The following is a 13,670-nucleotide window of genomic DNA, read 5'->3' on the forward strand; positions in this document are numbered from 1 at the left end:
TATTGAGGTCCAGAGATACTGTATAACTAAAGGAGACAACAGGGATGCTTTTAGCTCTCAGAACACAAGACTTAAATGCCATTTAAATGGATATCACTGTTACTGTTATGCCATAAAGATCAAACATGTATTATCTGTTTTCATGATTACAACTTAAGAAAAGTCTATTGCTACCGTCTCCTACTTTTTGTTACCTGTGATTCAGGGACTGGATTTTCAGAGATGCAGCTCTGAATGAACCTAAGCATGAAGCAGAAGTGCTACCAATCACCTAACCTGTGTGATCTGCTTGGACAGCCCCACCCACCTTCACGCACCCAAATGAGGAGGAAGGCTGTTGGGGTACCTGGTGGTGGTGATGCTGTCGGGGGAGGAGCCCTGAGGGAAGCTCAGATTTGAATGTCAGGGGCCCTGCACTGTCAGACAGAGGCAGCAAAGCAGCCTGGCTTGAGGCAACATTTCCTTGGCCTAAGACTTTCACAGCCCAGAAGCAACCCTGGATCCCGAAATAAACAGGTAAAGAGGCAAAGTCCTCCTGGCTGACTGCACTGTCTTTTCTCTCTGCAAATCTGAGCCAGGGACTGGTGGCTGTCCCTTTCTCTCCTACCACTTTCTGACTCACCGAATCTGCTGGGTCAGCAGGCAGATAATTTTTTTTTCTGAATCCGTGTCTGTCATTAAGTCCTGTTCAGAGTTTCCATTCTCTCAGCCTCATTCTGTCTGCTCCATACTTCTCTCGATATGTGTGATTATGCATAACATCCTGACGCGTTGTGAGATTTCTGCTGCAGTTAGAACTAGTTTATGGTGACAGCGCTAACATAACTCATCTTTAAGGACTCAAATCAAGAAAAGCTCATAGCAATCATGCATTAAAATCAGTAGTGGGAATTTTCATAATGATTTTCTAAATATTCAACAATAAAACCATTTGAAGACCAAACTTTCCTAGGAGAGGTTGCTGAAATAATTTAACCATGTAAGGAAATGTGTACTTTTCTAAAATGCCAACATTTCTAAATTAGTGGCTTGAAAGCCATTATGATGTTGTTTATTATAAAGAGGAAATTTCATTCCAGCAAGTTATTTAATGCTACAGCTCCATGTTGGGCAGTTACTGGCATTTTTTTCTATGTAACTGATCTTTCCACTTCTTCAGATGTGGCGTAATCGCTTCTTAAATGGGGATTTTGTATGATTTTCACGAAGTTTTCCAATGCAGTGTCTGACAGCATATTACTATAGAACTTACTCTATTGTTCCTGGTATGATTACCATCAATCCATGAAGAGCATTCCTAATCCAGGTGCCTTATCTCAATTTAGTCCTTTTACAAAGAATTTGCAGCACAGAGTTAAGATTTTAAGGGTAGATTAAATATTCTTAAGAAAACTTTTCTGGAAGACGATGTCTCGTGTCCCTCAGTTTACAGAGAGATCTTGAAAACTGATCCCAGGTCATTTTTCATAGTGTAGTTTTCCATGAAACTTCTGAAGACCTCCTCCTATAGATGGACTTCAAAATGCTTTGCACCAAAATAAACACAACTGTTAAGTTCATTTCCACGCACTTTTTGAAGTCCCCTGGCATAAAACCTGGGGAAGGGCCTGGTGGACACAGTTGTACGTAACAAAATGCAAAGCAAAGTCAGCGGTGGAAATTCAGAGAAAGACAAGTGGGCAAGGATGGGACTCAAGAGGAGGAAAGGGTGGTGCAGAGTTGAGGAAGACGGAGTCAGCAGGGCTCCTGAGAGGGCGAGGAGATGACCTTGTCTGGCTTATTTTTAACCCGGTGCCTATGGTCGGTGTAGCTGGGGACGCGGCTCATGTTCTGCCTCAGGAGGCACAGCTGTCCAGAGCAGCTGTCAACCTGCAGGCCAGAAATCGGCCCCAGCAAAACCTTTCCAGCTCACAGGGGACGACAGGAGAACAGGGCGCTGGAGACCGGTCCTGCCTACAGCTGGGAGCGCAGTGACGGAGCAGGAAAGTCCATTCCCGGGGCCGGAGCGGGATCCTGCAGCTGGTTGCACTCAAGTGGCACCTTGAGGCAGAAACAGGGCAGATCCACTGCGCCTTCACCTGGGAGTGGGCCTGAGAGTCACGTGACGCCCTTCCTCTCTGCACTTCCTGCCTCCTGACGGCCTCTGTGATACTCACCCCCTCACCCATCCCCCTGTCCCCGCCCCCCGCATCCACAGTGCCAGCTCCACAGACCAGGGCCATAGGCTAAATGTGTTTAAAACTGGGCCCCAAAGAGAGAGCTTTTTCCCTTTCTCTTCTGTATTAAAATTAAGCATCTATTATGTTGGGCTTATATGAGGTGCTTTAAAAATCTCACGGGAAATGGAATTTAAAGATAAGTTTATTCCATGCAAGATATTTTGATATCCATGAACAATTTTTTCATAGACTTGTCACATGCATGGATTTTAATTTTTTTGCACCAAAATAGATGTATCTTTTAATGTTATTTTCCATGAACTTTTTCAAGTTTCTTCTTATATGCTAAGAGTTATTTTATGCTAATTATATAATAGTGGTGGTGTTATAGTGAATATCACAATAAATTATTAGCATTTAAAAGTAAAATCAATTCTTATTGGAACTTTGTTAGTATTCCCTTTTGATACCTGTCAATTATCCATTTTAATTTAAAAATAATATGGTTGACTAATTTTTCTATTGTTTGATGTACATAAAATGACAGATCTAAATCCCAGCCTCAAGGTGCTTCCCAGTAAGTGTCATGTGTGCAAAGGGAGACGTTCAAGTTGAAAAAGCTATGATGGACTCTTGTCCTAAATTAGCTACTTGATAAGGTTGACATTTTGTTACCTAACTTTTATTTATTTTAGATTTTTTAGAAATATTTGTATATTTGAAAGGTATAATGCAAGAAAATGAGAGAATCTCTCATCTGCTGGTTTACCCTCCAAATGGCTGCGACAGCCAGGTCTGGGCCAGATTAATCCCAGCAACAAGGAGCTCCCTTACTCCCTCACGGGTGGCAGTGGCCTAAGCACTTAAGCCATCCTCTGCTGCCTTCCCAGGTGCATTAGCAGGGAGCTGGATTGGAAGTGGAGCAGTCAGGACCAGAACCAGCACTCTGATATGCCAGCATTGCAAGTGGTGGCTTAATTCAATGCACTGCAATGCTGGCCTCAGCAGTTAACTTTTAAGATTTATTTTATTTATTTTTTGAAAGTGTTTCAGAGATGAGAGAGAGACACAGAGAGATCTTCCATTTGCTGGTTCACTCCTCAGATGGCCACGATGGCCAGTTCTGGGCAAGGCCAAAGTCAGGAGCCAGGAACTTCATCTGGGTCTCCCATAAGGGTGGTGGGGACCTAAATACTTGGGCCATTTTCTGCTGCTTTTTCCAGGCCATTAGCAGGGAGCTGGATGGGAAGTGGAGCAGCCAGGACAAGAACCACAAACATACGGGATATCGGTGTTTCAGACAGCAGCTTTACCTGCTCTGCCACAATGCTGGCTCCCACCATAGTTAGCTTTTAAAGTCGGGGACGAGGCCGGCACTGTGGCATAGCGGGTAAAGCCACTGCCATATAGGCATGAGTTCAAGTCTCAGCTACTCCACTTCTGATCCAGTTCTTTGCTGTGGCCTGGAAAGCAATGGAAGATGGCCCAAGTCCTTGGGCCCCTGCACCCATGTAGGACACCTAGAAGAATCTCCTAGCCCCTGGCTTCAGATTATTGCAGCTCCAGCCATGGCGACCATCTGGGGAGTGAACCAGTGGATGGAAGACCCCTCTCTCTCTCTGCCTCTCCTTTTCTCTCTGAGTAACTCTGCCTTTCAAATAAATAAATAAATAAATCTTTTAAAATAAATAATGTCAGGGACAATCACTTTAATAAAATATCAATTCTTCAATTATAAGAGGTCTTCAAAAAGTTCATGGAAATGTCTAATGTGAAAAAATTGTGCATAGATTTAAATTTTTTTGCATCAAAATAAACATCTTTTAATTCCACAGTACCTTTAATTCACAGTATCCCCAAAGTGGAAACTATCCAAATGCCCATCACCAGGTGAAAGAGTAAGCAAAATGCTCACGTCTGCGCCACAGGACGCATTCTGCAGGAGAAGGGAATGAGCTGCGGATACCTGGGTGAATCCCGGTCATTACGCTAAGTGAAAGAAGTCAGACATGGAGGAGGACATGCTGCGTGCTTTATATAGCATTCCAGAACAGGAGAAGGAATTAATAGTGACAGAGAGCAAATCAGGGATTGCCTTGGCTGCTAAGAGGGATAAAGAATCCATGATGGGATGGGGGCAGTGCCCTGGAAATGGTCTGTGTCCTGTTTGCAGGAGCAGTGTGGGGTGTCTCCATCTGCCAGTATTCATACAATCGTATGTTTTAAATAGATGAAGTTTACTGTATGTAAATTAAACCTCAGTGTCTAAAAAAAACAAAAAGGTGAAAAAGGTTTCAATTCTCTTGCCAGAAAACGGTATTCAAATTCCTGACGAAGCCTTTACTTTACAAATCCTCTGCACTTCTCCCCCACACCAGTAGGTGGCAGCACTGTCTCCAGGAATTTGATAAATACATTTCTGGAACAGACTAGGGAGAAAACCCAGACACCACTCCAGCTTTAATACCAACCACACTGTACAGCTTGTGCTATTATGTTCACAGCTGTAACAGCAACTCGGGTTACCCAAGAATATTCCCACACATTCGATTCAATTTAGTGCTTAAGATACATAAGACACCACTAAGACCTTGAAAACAAAAAGAAACAGCAGACATTCCCTGCTTGTAAACCATGTGCCACAATACTTATCTTACTGAGCTCAACAAGTAGCAGAGTCCAGAGTCACACATGAAATGAGCATAATCCCAACCATGGAAATACATATCTACAGAAAAAAAATAGAGAAGACACAAAACGAATCTTTTTTTTAAGAGAGAGAAAGAGCAATTCTTTCATCTGTTGGTTCACTCCTAGGCCGGGTTGAAGCCATGAACTCCATCCAGGTCTCCCATGTGGGTGCAGGGGCCCAAGCACTTGGGACATCTTCCACTGCCCTCCCAGGAACATTAGGAAAGGCTAGATCAAAAGCAGAGTAGCCAGGACTTGAACTGCCTTCTAACATGGGATTCAAGTGACCTAACAGGTGACTGAGCTGTGCCAAATGCCTGTTCCCTTAAAAAAATTCTTTAATACTTTAAAATTGAAACTTTGTATTTTTCTGTAGTATTCAAATTTGACGATGATGATGCATTGCTCTTATACATTAAAAGTATATTTATGGGGGCTGGCACTGTGGCATAGCAAGTCCTGGCTGCTCCACTTCTGATCCAGCTCTCTGCTATGGCCTGGGAGGGCAATAGAAGATGGTCCAAGTCCTTGGGCCCCTGCACCCACTTGGGAGACCCAGACGAAGCTCCAGGCTATTGGCTCCTGATTTCGGATGAGCCCAGCTCCGGCCATTGTGACCATTTGGGGAATGAACCAGTGGATGAAAGATCTCTCTCTCTTTCTCTCTCTCTCTGCCTTTCTGTAACTCTGCCTTTCAAATAAATAAATAAATCTTAAAAAAAAAAATAGAAAGAAGGAAAGGAAAACCTAAAGACGCCAGGAAACTTGTTTGTACGCCTAGGTTTGATGCAGATGGCCACTGGGTAGAAATGTGAGTGGACAGACAGGTGTGGTGTGTGGAGTGGACTGAGGAGGACACCCAGCAGGGCCTCTTGTGTGACATCCCATCTGGAACGAGGGCCTTCCAGGAAGAGGGGACAGAGTGACCTTTCTAGGTTTTATGGCTTTTCTGGGAAAGAGAAGCTCCAGTTTCTGTGACACACCTTGGGGAAGAGGAATTCTAGTTTTACGACTCACTTGAGGGGAGAAAGTGGGACAGGTGGCCGCAGGAGGGCAGGAGAAGATTCTGCGGCCTTCCAGGCTCCCTTTGTTGAAAGCACTCAGTCCGCCAAAGTACTACACTGCACCCCAACAGAATCAACAGTTTAGATGATTCATGCAAGCTGAGAGAGAAGAAAGAATCAAGGGTGATTGCTGGCCTCTCGGCTGCTTCCCCAGCTATGAAGCTAGGCCAAGAGGCAGCTTAGGGCAGTGGGCAGTTCAGGGACACTGTTCTGACCAGGTAGGGTTTGAGGTACCTACAGGACACTTAGGTAGACACAAGAGGGAGCTTCTAAAAAGACAATCATGGGATGGAGGAACAAGGGTTTTTTGTATTTTTAAGATTTATTTTAGTTATTTGAAAAAAGTGTGACAGACAGACAGACAGAGAATCTTCCATCTGCAGCTTCACTCCCCAAATGGCTGCAATGGCCAGGGCTGGGCCAGGCCAAAGTCAGGAGCTTCATCTAGGTCTCCACACAGGGGGCAGGGGTCCAAGCACTTGGCCATCTTCCACTGCTTTCCCAGGCACATTAGCAGGGAGCTGGATTGCCAGTGGAGCAGCTGGGACTCGAACCAGTGTCCCTATGGGATGTGGGTTTCACAGGCTGTGGCTTAACCTGGTACGACACAATGTTCGCCCCTTGAAACAAGTTTGTAATTCCAAGTCACCAGCATTTAGAAGACGGCCATGGGTTCCTCCTGGGTCTCCCCCAGTGTTGGCCTCAAACATGAGCAAGAGGAAGAGCCTGTGGTGGGTTCCAAGCTCAGGAGGTCTCAGGCATCCAGCAAGGAAGCAAGGGTGTAGTCTGTGGTGTAATTAAAGTCACAGTCAGCTTAGAACAGCAACAGAGCTGAAGGGAAGCCCAGCGTGATGGGAGGATGGCCTGCCTGCATCTGTTCCCCCCTTCTCCCCCACAGCCTTTTGATGAAGCAGAAGAAGTTTCTTTATCACTTCAAGAATGTCCGCTGGGCTAAGGGCCGGCACGAGACCTACCTGTGCTACGTGGTCAAGCGGCGGGACAGTGCCACCTCCTTCTCACTGGACTTCGGCTACCTGCGCAACACGGTAGCTATGAACGTGTGCTTCCCCGGTGGTTAAAAGCTAACCTGTGGTCGCTTTAGGCCACTGGCTGCAGGTCTGACTTCCAGCCTCCTTTGCACGTGTGTCTCTACCAGCTTCCTCAACTCCTCTTTCTTTTCCTTTCCATTTCACATGTCCACGCACCCATGGTAGGCATAACCCAAAGAATAGTGTCCTCCCCAGCACGCTGGGCACCCTGGTGGCACGCAAAGCATTCATAGCCAAAACAAAAGCCCACACACTTTCCTCCCCTCCCCTCGGCATCTGAATGGCCTTTGAGACTAAGGTAAGAGCACGTGGGAGACCTGGAAGAAGCTCCTGGCTCCTGACTTCAGATTGGCATTTATGGAGTGAACTAGAGGATGGAAGATTTTCTCTCCATCTCTCCCTCTCTCTGTCTGTTAACTCTGCCTCTTAAATAAATAAATAACTGCTTTTTTAAAAAAAAAAAAAAAGAGTATTTCTATTTGGGGGGATGCAATCAACTTGTTCAAGCAACATTTTATTTTTCCTTTTTAAAATGGCACTTTTGTGTTCATTTTAAAGGTAGAGAGACAGAGACAGAGATCGTCCGTCCTCTGGTCCACTCCCCCAAACAGCTGAGGCTGGGCCAGGTTGAGGCCAGGAGCCTGGAATTTCATCTGGGTTTCCCGTGTGGGTGGCAAGGACCCAAGTACTTCGGCCATCACTTGCTGTCTCCAGGGTGCACGTTAGCAGGAAGCTGGATTGGAGGCAGAGCAGGGACTCAGCCTCAGACACTCAGATTGGGGTGTGGGCATCCCCAGCAGCACTCTCTCGTAACCGCTCATCCACAGCACTCACCCACCAAGCAAAATTTTAAAAGTGAGAATCAAATTTTGTCTTTAGGATTTTTGAAAATTAAGGGAGAAGCCGGTGCTGCGGCTCACTAGGCTAATCCTCTACCTAGCGGCGCCGGCACACCGGGTTCTAGTCCTGGTCGGGGCGCCGGATTCTGCCCCGGTTGCCCCTCTTCCAGGCCAGCTCTCTGCTATGGCCAGGGAGTGCAGTGGAGGATGGCCCAAGTGCTTGGGCCCTGCACCCGCATGGGAGACGAAGAGAAGTACCTGGCTCCTGGCTTCGGATCAGCGCGGTGCGCCGGCCACAGCGCGCCAGCCGTGGCGGCCATTGAAGGGTTAACCAGTGGCAAAGGAAGACCTTTCTCTCTGTCTCTCTCTCTCACTGTCCACTCTGTCTGTCAAAAAAAAAAAAAAAATTAAGGGAGAAGAATTTGGGAAAGACGAACTCTGACTTAACTCTGTTTTCCAAATGATATCTAGTCCCTCCTAGATCCCTGTGAATACATTCAACACAGAGAGCCCTAGAAAGCTCAGAAAAGCTGACTGATTCACTGTCTCAATCTTTTAGCCTGAGAGAATCACATTTCTAAGATACTCCATCAAAATCCAGATTGGCGGGCTTAAGCCTCTCTCTGTGGATATCTCCCCCATCACTGCAGGCTATGACCATTAGTGTTGGTGGAACCCCACCCCGTGGGAGAAATTCCAGAAAGCTCATGGGAAATGCAATTAAAAGTTCATTTTGCTACAAAACCCACTTGAAATCCACGTAAGCAAGGGATCTTCAAGACATTCATGAAAAGATACAACATGAAAAAAACTCTGCATGGATTTCAAAAGTTTCGCAGACTTTCTGCAGTGCCCTGGTATTTTCCTTTGCAATCATCGTTACTTTACACTCTCATCTCTTTCCTGTTTGGTGACACGCTGCCTTCTATTTATGGAAGAGTTTGGTTTTAGCAACACTTTCACTTACCTCTCAGTCAGTGCTCACCACAGCAGCACCTTCACTCGGGAGGAAGTAGAAGAAACCAGAGTGAGGTCACTTGGCTAAGCCCTGTGAGTAATGAAGCTGGGAAATGGAGCCGGGGTCTTCCCACCCCAGGACCAGGGACTGGGGCAGGACCGGCGAACCTGTCGGTTATAATTCACTACTGCAGCTAAGATCACGATCACAGAAACTATAACATGAAAAAGCTGCTTTGCACTTGCTTTTCGCCCTAGCAGTGTCTAGAATTTTCTTACAACACCACGTACCTGTGTTCCAGTCCCAGCTCCAGTCTCAGTTCTACCTTCCTTCTAGGACGCACCCTGGGAGACGTTAGGTGGTGGCTCAAGCCTTTGGGTTCCGGCACCCCCATGGGAGACCTAGATTGAGTTCCAGGCTCCTCCTGGCTTCCTCCTGGCCCAAGCATGCATTTGGGGAGTAAACCAGAGTTTGGGAGCCCTCTCTCGTCTCTCTCTCTGCCTTTCAATTAAATAAAACGAAACACAAAATTGTAAAGGGATCCTCACAAACACAAACGAATTCTCTACAGAGGTACTGCAGTGCTGTTTGCTCCAGACTCTTCCACCCCTCTCTCCGTCCCCGCACAGGCACACAGAGAGGCGCTAGAAAGGGTTCTCGCCCAGCACTTCCTAGCGCACTATTTTGAGCGAGGATCCTTAACGGCAAGCATTCCGAAAGACCACTGCGGGAGAGAAAGCCCATTGAGCTACCCGCAGGACAGCTCAGACCTCTGCTCTCTCCCCAGAACGGCTGCCACGTGGAATTGCTCTTCCTCCGCTACATCTCCGACTGGGACCTGGACCCCGGCCGCTGCTACCGCGTCACCTGGTTCACCTCCTGGAGCCCGTGCTACGACTGTGCCCGGCACGTGGCTGACTTCCTGAGAGGCAACCCCAACCTCACTCTGAGGATCTTCACCGCGCGCCTCTACTTCTGCGAGGACCGCAAGGCCGAGCCCGAGGGGCTGCGGCGGCTGCACCAAGCGGGCGTCCAGCTCGGCATCATGACCTTCAAAGGTGGCCAGGGTGCTGGGCGTGGCTGGCGTCGCCGATGGGAGGGGGGGCCCGCCGGGGTGAGGGCGGAGTGGGGTTGTGGTCACCTTTGGGGTCAAATTATTGACTGAAACCGAGGGTAAGAAATTGGTAGCTTGAAGACGAGGCCCTGGGGAAATGAGAAGGCAGGGCTAGAATTTTTCTGGTTTCCCCACTTTGGGGCCTGAGCTTATCCTCTACGTCCTCCCCCCACCCCTCGCCCGCCCTCTTTAAAGATTATTTTTACTGCTGGAATACTTTCGTGGAGAACCGTGAGAGAACGTTCAAGGCCTGGGAAGGCCTGCATGAAAATTCTGTCCGCCTGTCCAGACAGCTCCGGCGCATCCTTCTGGTAAGGGGTCCCCTTGCTGTCCCCTTAGGGTCTTCCTTTCTCTGCTATTTTTGGGTCACTCTCACTTATGCTCCAGTGAGAACTGAATTTCTCCTGGAATTCAGTTTCTCTGTTGTTCCCCAGTTCAGAGTCCTGTGTGAGGATTTCTTTCCTTCTCTCTCTTGCTCTTCCATGGCTTCACGTGTCTTCTGTCTGTCAGTCGCTGCTTGGATTCTGTTTCTTTCCTGGTCAGAATTCTTGCCTGGGCTGGGCATTTGGCACAGTGATTCAGGTGCCATTTGGGACGTCTGCATCTCCTAGCAGGTGACTGGGTTTGAGTCCTGACTCCAGCTTCCTGCTAATACACACCTGGGGAGACAGCAGGTGATGGCTCAAGTACTTGGGTCCCTGCCACCTATATGGCAGAGCTGGATTGGGCTCTAGGTTCTTGGCTTGGACTGGCCCAACCCCAGATGGAAGATTTGTTTGTCTCTGTTCCTCTCTGTGTGTGTTTTCATGCCCTTTGAATAAATAATAATAAATTTAAAATTCTCTGTTAAAGATTTATCTTATTTATTTGAAAGACAGAGTTACAGAATGAGGTAGAGACAGAGACAGAGAGGTCTTCATCTGCTGGTTCACTCCCCAAATGACCACAATGGCTGGAGCTGAGCCAATCTGAAGCTAGGAGCCAGGAGCTTCTTCTGGGGCCTTCAGAGGGGTGAAGGGGCCCAAGGACTTGGGCCATCTCCCACTGCTTTCCCAGGCCCATTAGCAGGGAGCTGGATTAGAAGTGGAGCAGCCAGGACTCAAACCAGCACCCGCATGGGATGCTAACACTGCAGGCGCCTACCCCAAATTTAAAACTTTTTAAAGCATTCTTTCCTCCCCCATCCCCTTTTCCTATTCCCTCCCAATTTGCTTACTTTCAAAATGTTATAAAGCCATCCATTCAGTTTAGAACCCCGCCCTGCCAACTCAATGTTAATGTTAACTTCTCTCTTTCTTTACAGCCCCTTTATGAGGTCGATGACCTACGAGATGCGTTTCGTACTTTGGGACTTTGATCACAACTTCCAGGAACGCCACACACAATGAAACCTCTCTTCTGAAGATGATGGCTAAAAGAAAAATCTTTCAAGTCTTCTCTGTTTTTCTACTTCAGCTCTCACCTTCTTAGAGCTTAGGAAAAAGACATTTCTATATGACTCTAAACATACCTGTTCTTGAAAATAGAGAAGGAACACAAGCCTACTAGGGTAATGCTACACCTGTTGCTGTTTGGAATGCAACATCTTCCCTTACTGGGAACAACAGAATAACAGAAGCTGGGAGCATCCTAAGGGGTCAATGTCCTTTGATTTTTAGGTGAGATGAAAGCAGAAAGTAGATCCTAACAAGTGTGGTGAGAGGACTACATGTGTTTATTTCAAAATCCTTTGCTGTATGATTCACGGGAGCTGTCAGTGGTATTAGTGATGTATTTTTCTACCCTTCCTCCGGGGTTCACTTTCAAGTAACACAAACTTTTCCATCAGGCTGTGATTAGGGAACCTCCTAATGAGAGAAGCTGGGTGACTCAACTCCAGACCACGTCTCCCAAGGATTAATATCCAAGCGTGTGCTATGTGTCTAAATAGTCTGCTGCATGCTTTCACGTTTGGAGGTTAGAGGATTTGGAGTGGGAGGAGGTGCATACAACATGTGGTCACTTCAGGTTATAGTAATAAAGCATCTTTAAAAATACATCTGGGGGCCGGCGCCGTGGCTCACTAGGCTAATCCTCCGCCTTGCGGCGCCGGAACACCAGGTTCTAGTCCTGGTCAGGGTGCTGGATTCTGTCTTGGTTGCCCCTCTTCCAGGCCAGCTCTCTGCTGTGGCCAGGGAGTGCAGTGGGGGATGGCCCAAGTCCTTGGGCCCTGCACCCCATGGGAGACCAGGATAAGTACCTGGCTCCTGCCATCGGATCAGTGCGGTGCGCTGGCCGCGGTGGCCATTGGAGGGTGAACTAACGGCAAAAGGAAGACCTTTCTTTCTGTCTCTCTCTCTCTCACTGTCCACTCTGCCTGTCAAAAAATAAATAAATAAATAAATAAATAAATAAAAAATAAAAAAAATACATCTGAGGACTGTGAAGAAGGCACTCTAATGTGGCCTTTATGCCTCGTACCAAATCCTCTGGAAACACAGACTTTTAAAAGAAGTCCGTAATTTAGAAACACCCATAAACTTCACACATACTACTTAATGAACACTTGGGAGGGAGTTACTTGAATATTGACAAGAGGAAAGTCTATTATCTCTGGCGGGTTTTTTAACCTTAGCAATTCCAACCAGCTCAAGGTTTTCTTCCACTTGTATAGGTATGATCCTTCTCCTGAATAGATAGCTGTGAGAGAGTGTAACGAAAGAGAATCACATTTAGGAGGGAAGGATGAGAGAGCACCACAAGGAAATCATACTTTAACCAGGAAAGTGTAGGCAGCCAACATGGATGGGCTTCATATTTGTCCCTAACAACTATGCTTGCTGGTGAGAAAAATATTCAAGATGATCATATCCCTGAGCAGTTGTTACCTAGCAACCTTGCAGTGCAGATACACACACACACACCCTGAAAATTTGTATACTAATTGTATTATTTTTATCTTACTGTATATAAATTTGTGAAAGTTAACTATTATAAATTGTTACTTCATGTATTACTATTCATGTTCTTACTTTGTATTATGCTATATCGTGTCTCATATTTTTGTTATACTAATTTTCTTTTTTGATATATTAAAATGAACTCTTGGAGTCTTATAATTTTATAATTTTAGAAAGTCTTTAATTTTAGAAAGGATGCTAATAACCAAGTTCACAATTGTAACATATTTTAACATTGTAACAGCATTTTATGAAGTCATTCTCCTTGTTTTTAACAAAATTTTACAAACAGCAAATTTGGTTCTTGCTCAAGGTGGGCATTTGGTGCAGTGGTTAAATCACCACTTGGGATGAGCACTTGGCTTGAGTCCCAGCTGCTCTGCTTCCAATCCAGCTTCCTGCCATGGTGTACCTTGGGGGGCAGGTCATGGCTCAAGTAACTGGGTCACTGCTACTCAAGTTGGAGACCCAAAATGAGACCCAGATTTAGTTCCAGGCCCCTGTTTTTAGCCTAATCCAGCCCTGGCTATTGCAGACATATGGGGAGTAGATGAGTAGATGGAAGATTTCTCTCTCTCTCTCTCTCTCTGTCTCTCTCTTCTCTCTCTCTCTCTCTCCCTCCATCTGTCCCTCTGTATCTCTTTCTGTCTCTCTGCCTTTCAAAATAAAATGAAATGAATAAAAAATATTTTAAAAAATTGATTCTGACTCACTTTCAAACAACTGGATCAATGATAAGCAATTTTCGAAGTTTTGAAGATAAAACATCAAATAAAATAATCCCAAAAGTGACCTATAAAAAGGTAAAATGAAAAGTCAGTGTGATGGAATAGACTCAGAGTCCAGAAATTAACCGC

At 46.2% G+C, this 13,670-nt stretch overlaps 1 protein-coding gene across 1 annotated transcript; it reads left to right on the forward strand.

The window, feature by feature from the left end:
- Positions 1 to 421: 421 nt before the first annotated feature.
- On the forward strand, positions 422 to 11,912 carry AICDA (activation induced cytidine deaminase). Its single transcript, XM_051851025.3, has 5 exons — positions 422 to 516; positions 6,813 to 6,960; positions 9,548 to 9,818; positions 10,070 to 10,185; positions 11,178 to 11,912. The coding sequence occupies exons 2-5, from the start codon at positions 6,820 to 6,822 to the stop codon at positions 11,229 to 11,231; spliced, it is 582 nt and encodes a 193-aa protein (XP_051706985.1). The 5' UTR covers positions 422 to 516; positions 6,813 to 6,819; the 3' UTR covers positions 11,232 to 11,912.
- The last annotated feature ends 1,758 nt before the right edge of the window (positions 11,913 to 13,670 follow it).

Source organism: Oryctolagus cuniculus, chromosome 9, assembly GCF_051225735.1.
Source record: "Oryctolagus cuniculus isolate XC-2025 breed Fujian yellow rabbit chromosome 9, ASM5122573v1, whole genome shotgun sequence".
In the NCBI taxonomy this organism is placed as follows: Eukaryota; Metazoa; Chordata; class Mammalia; order Lagomorpha; family Leporidae; genus Oryctolagus; species Oryctolagus cuniculus.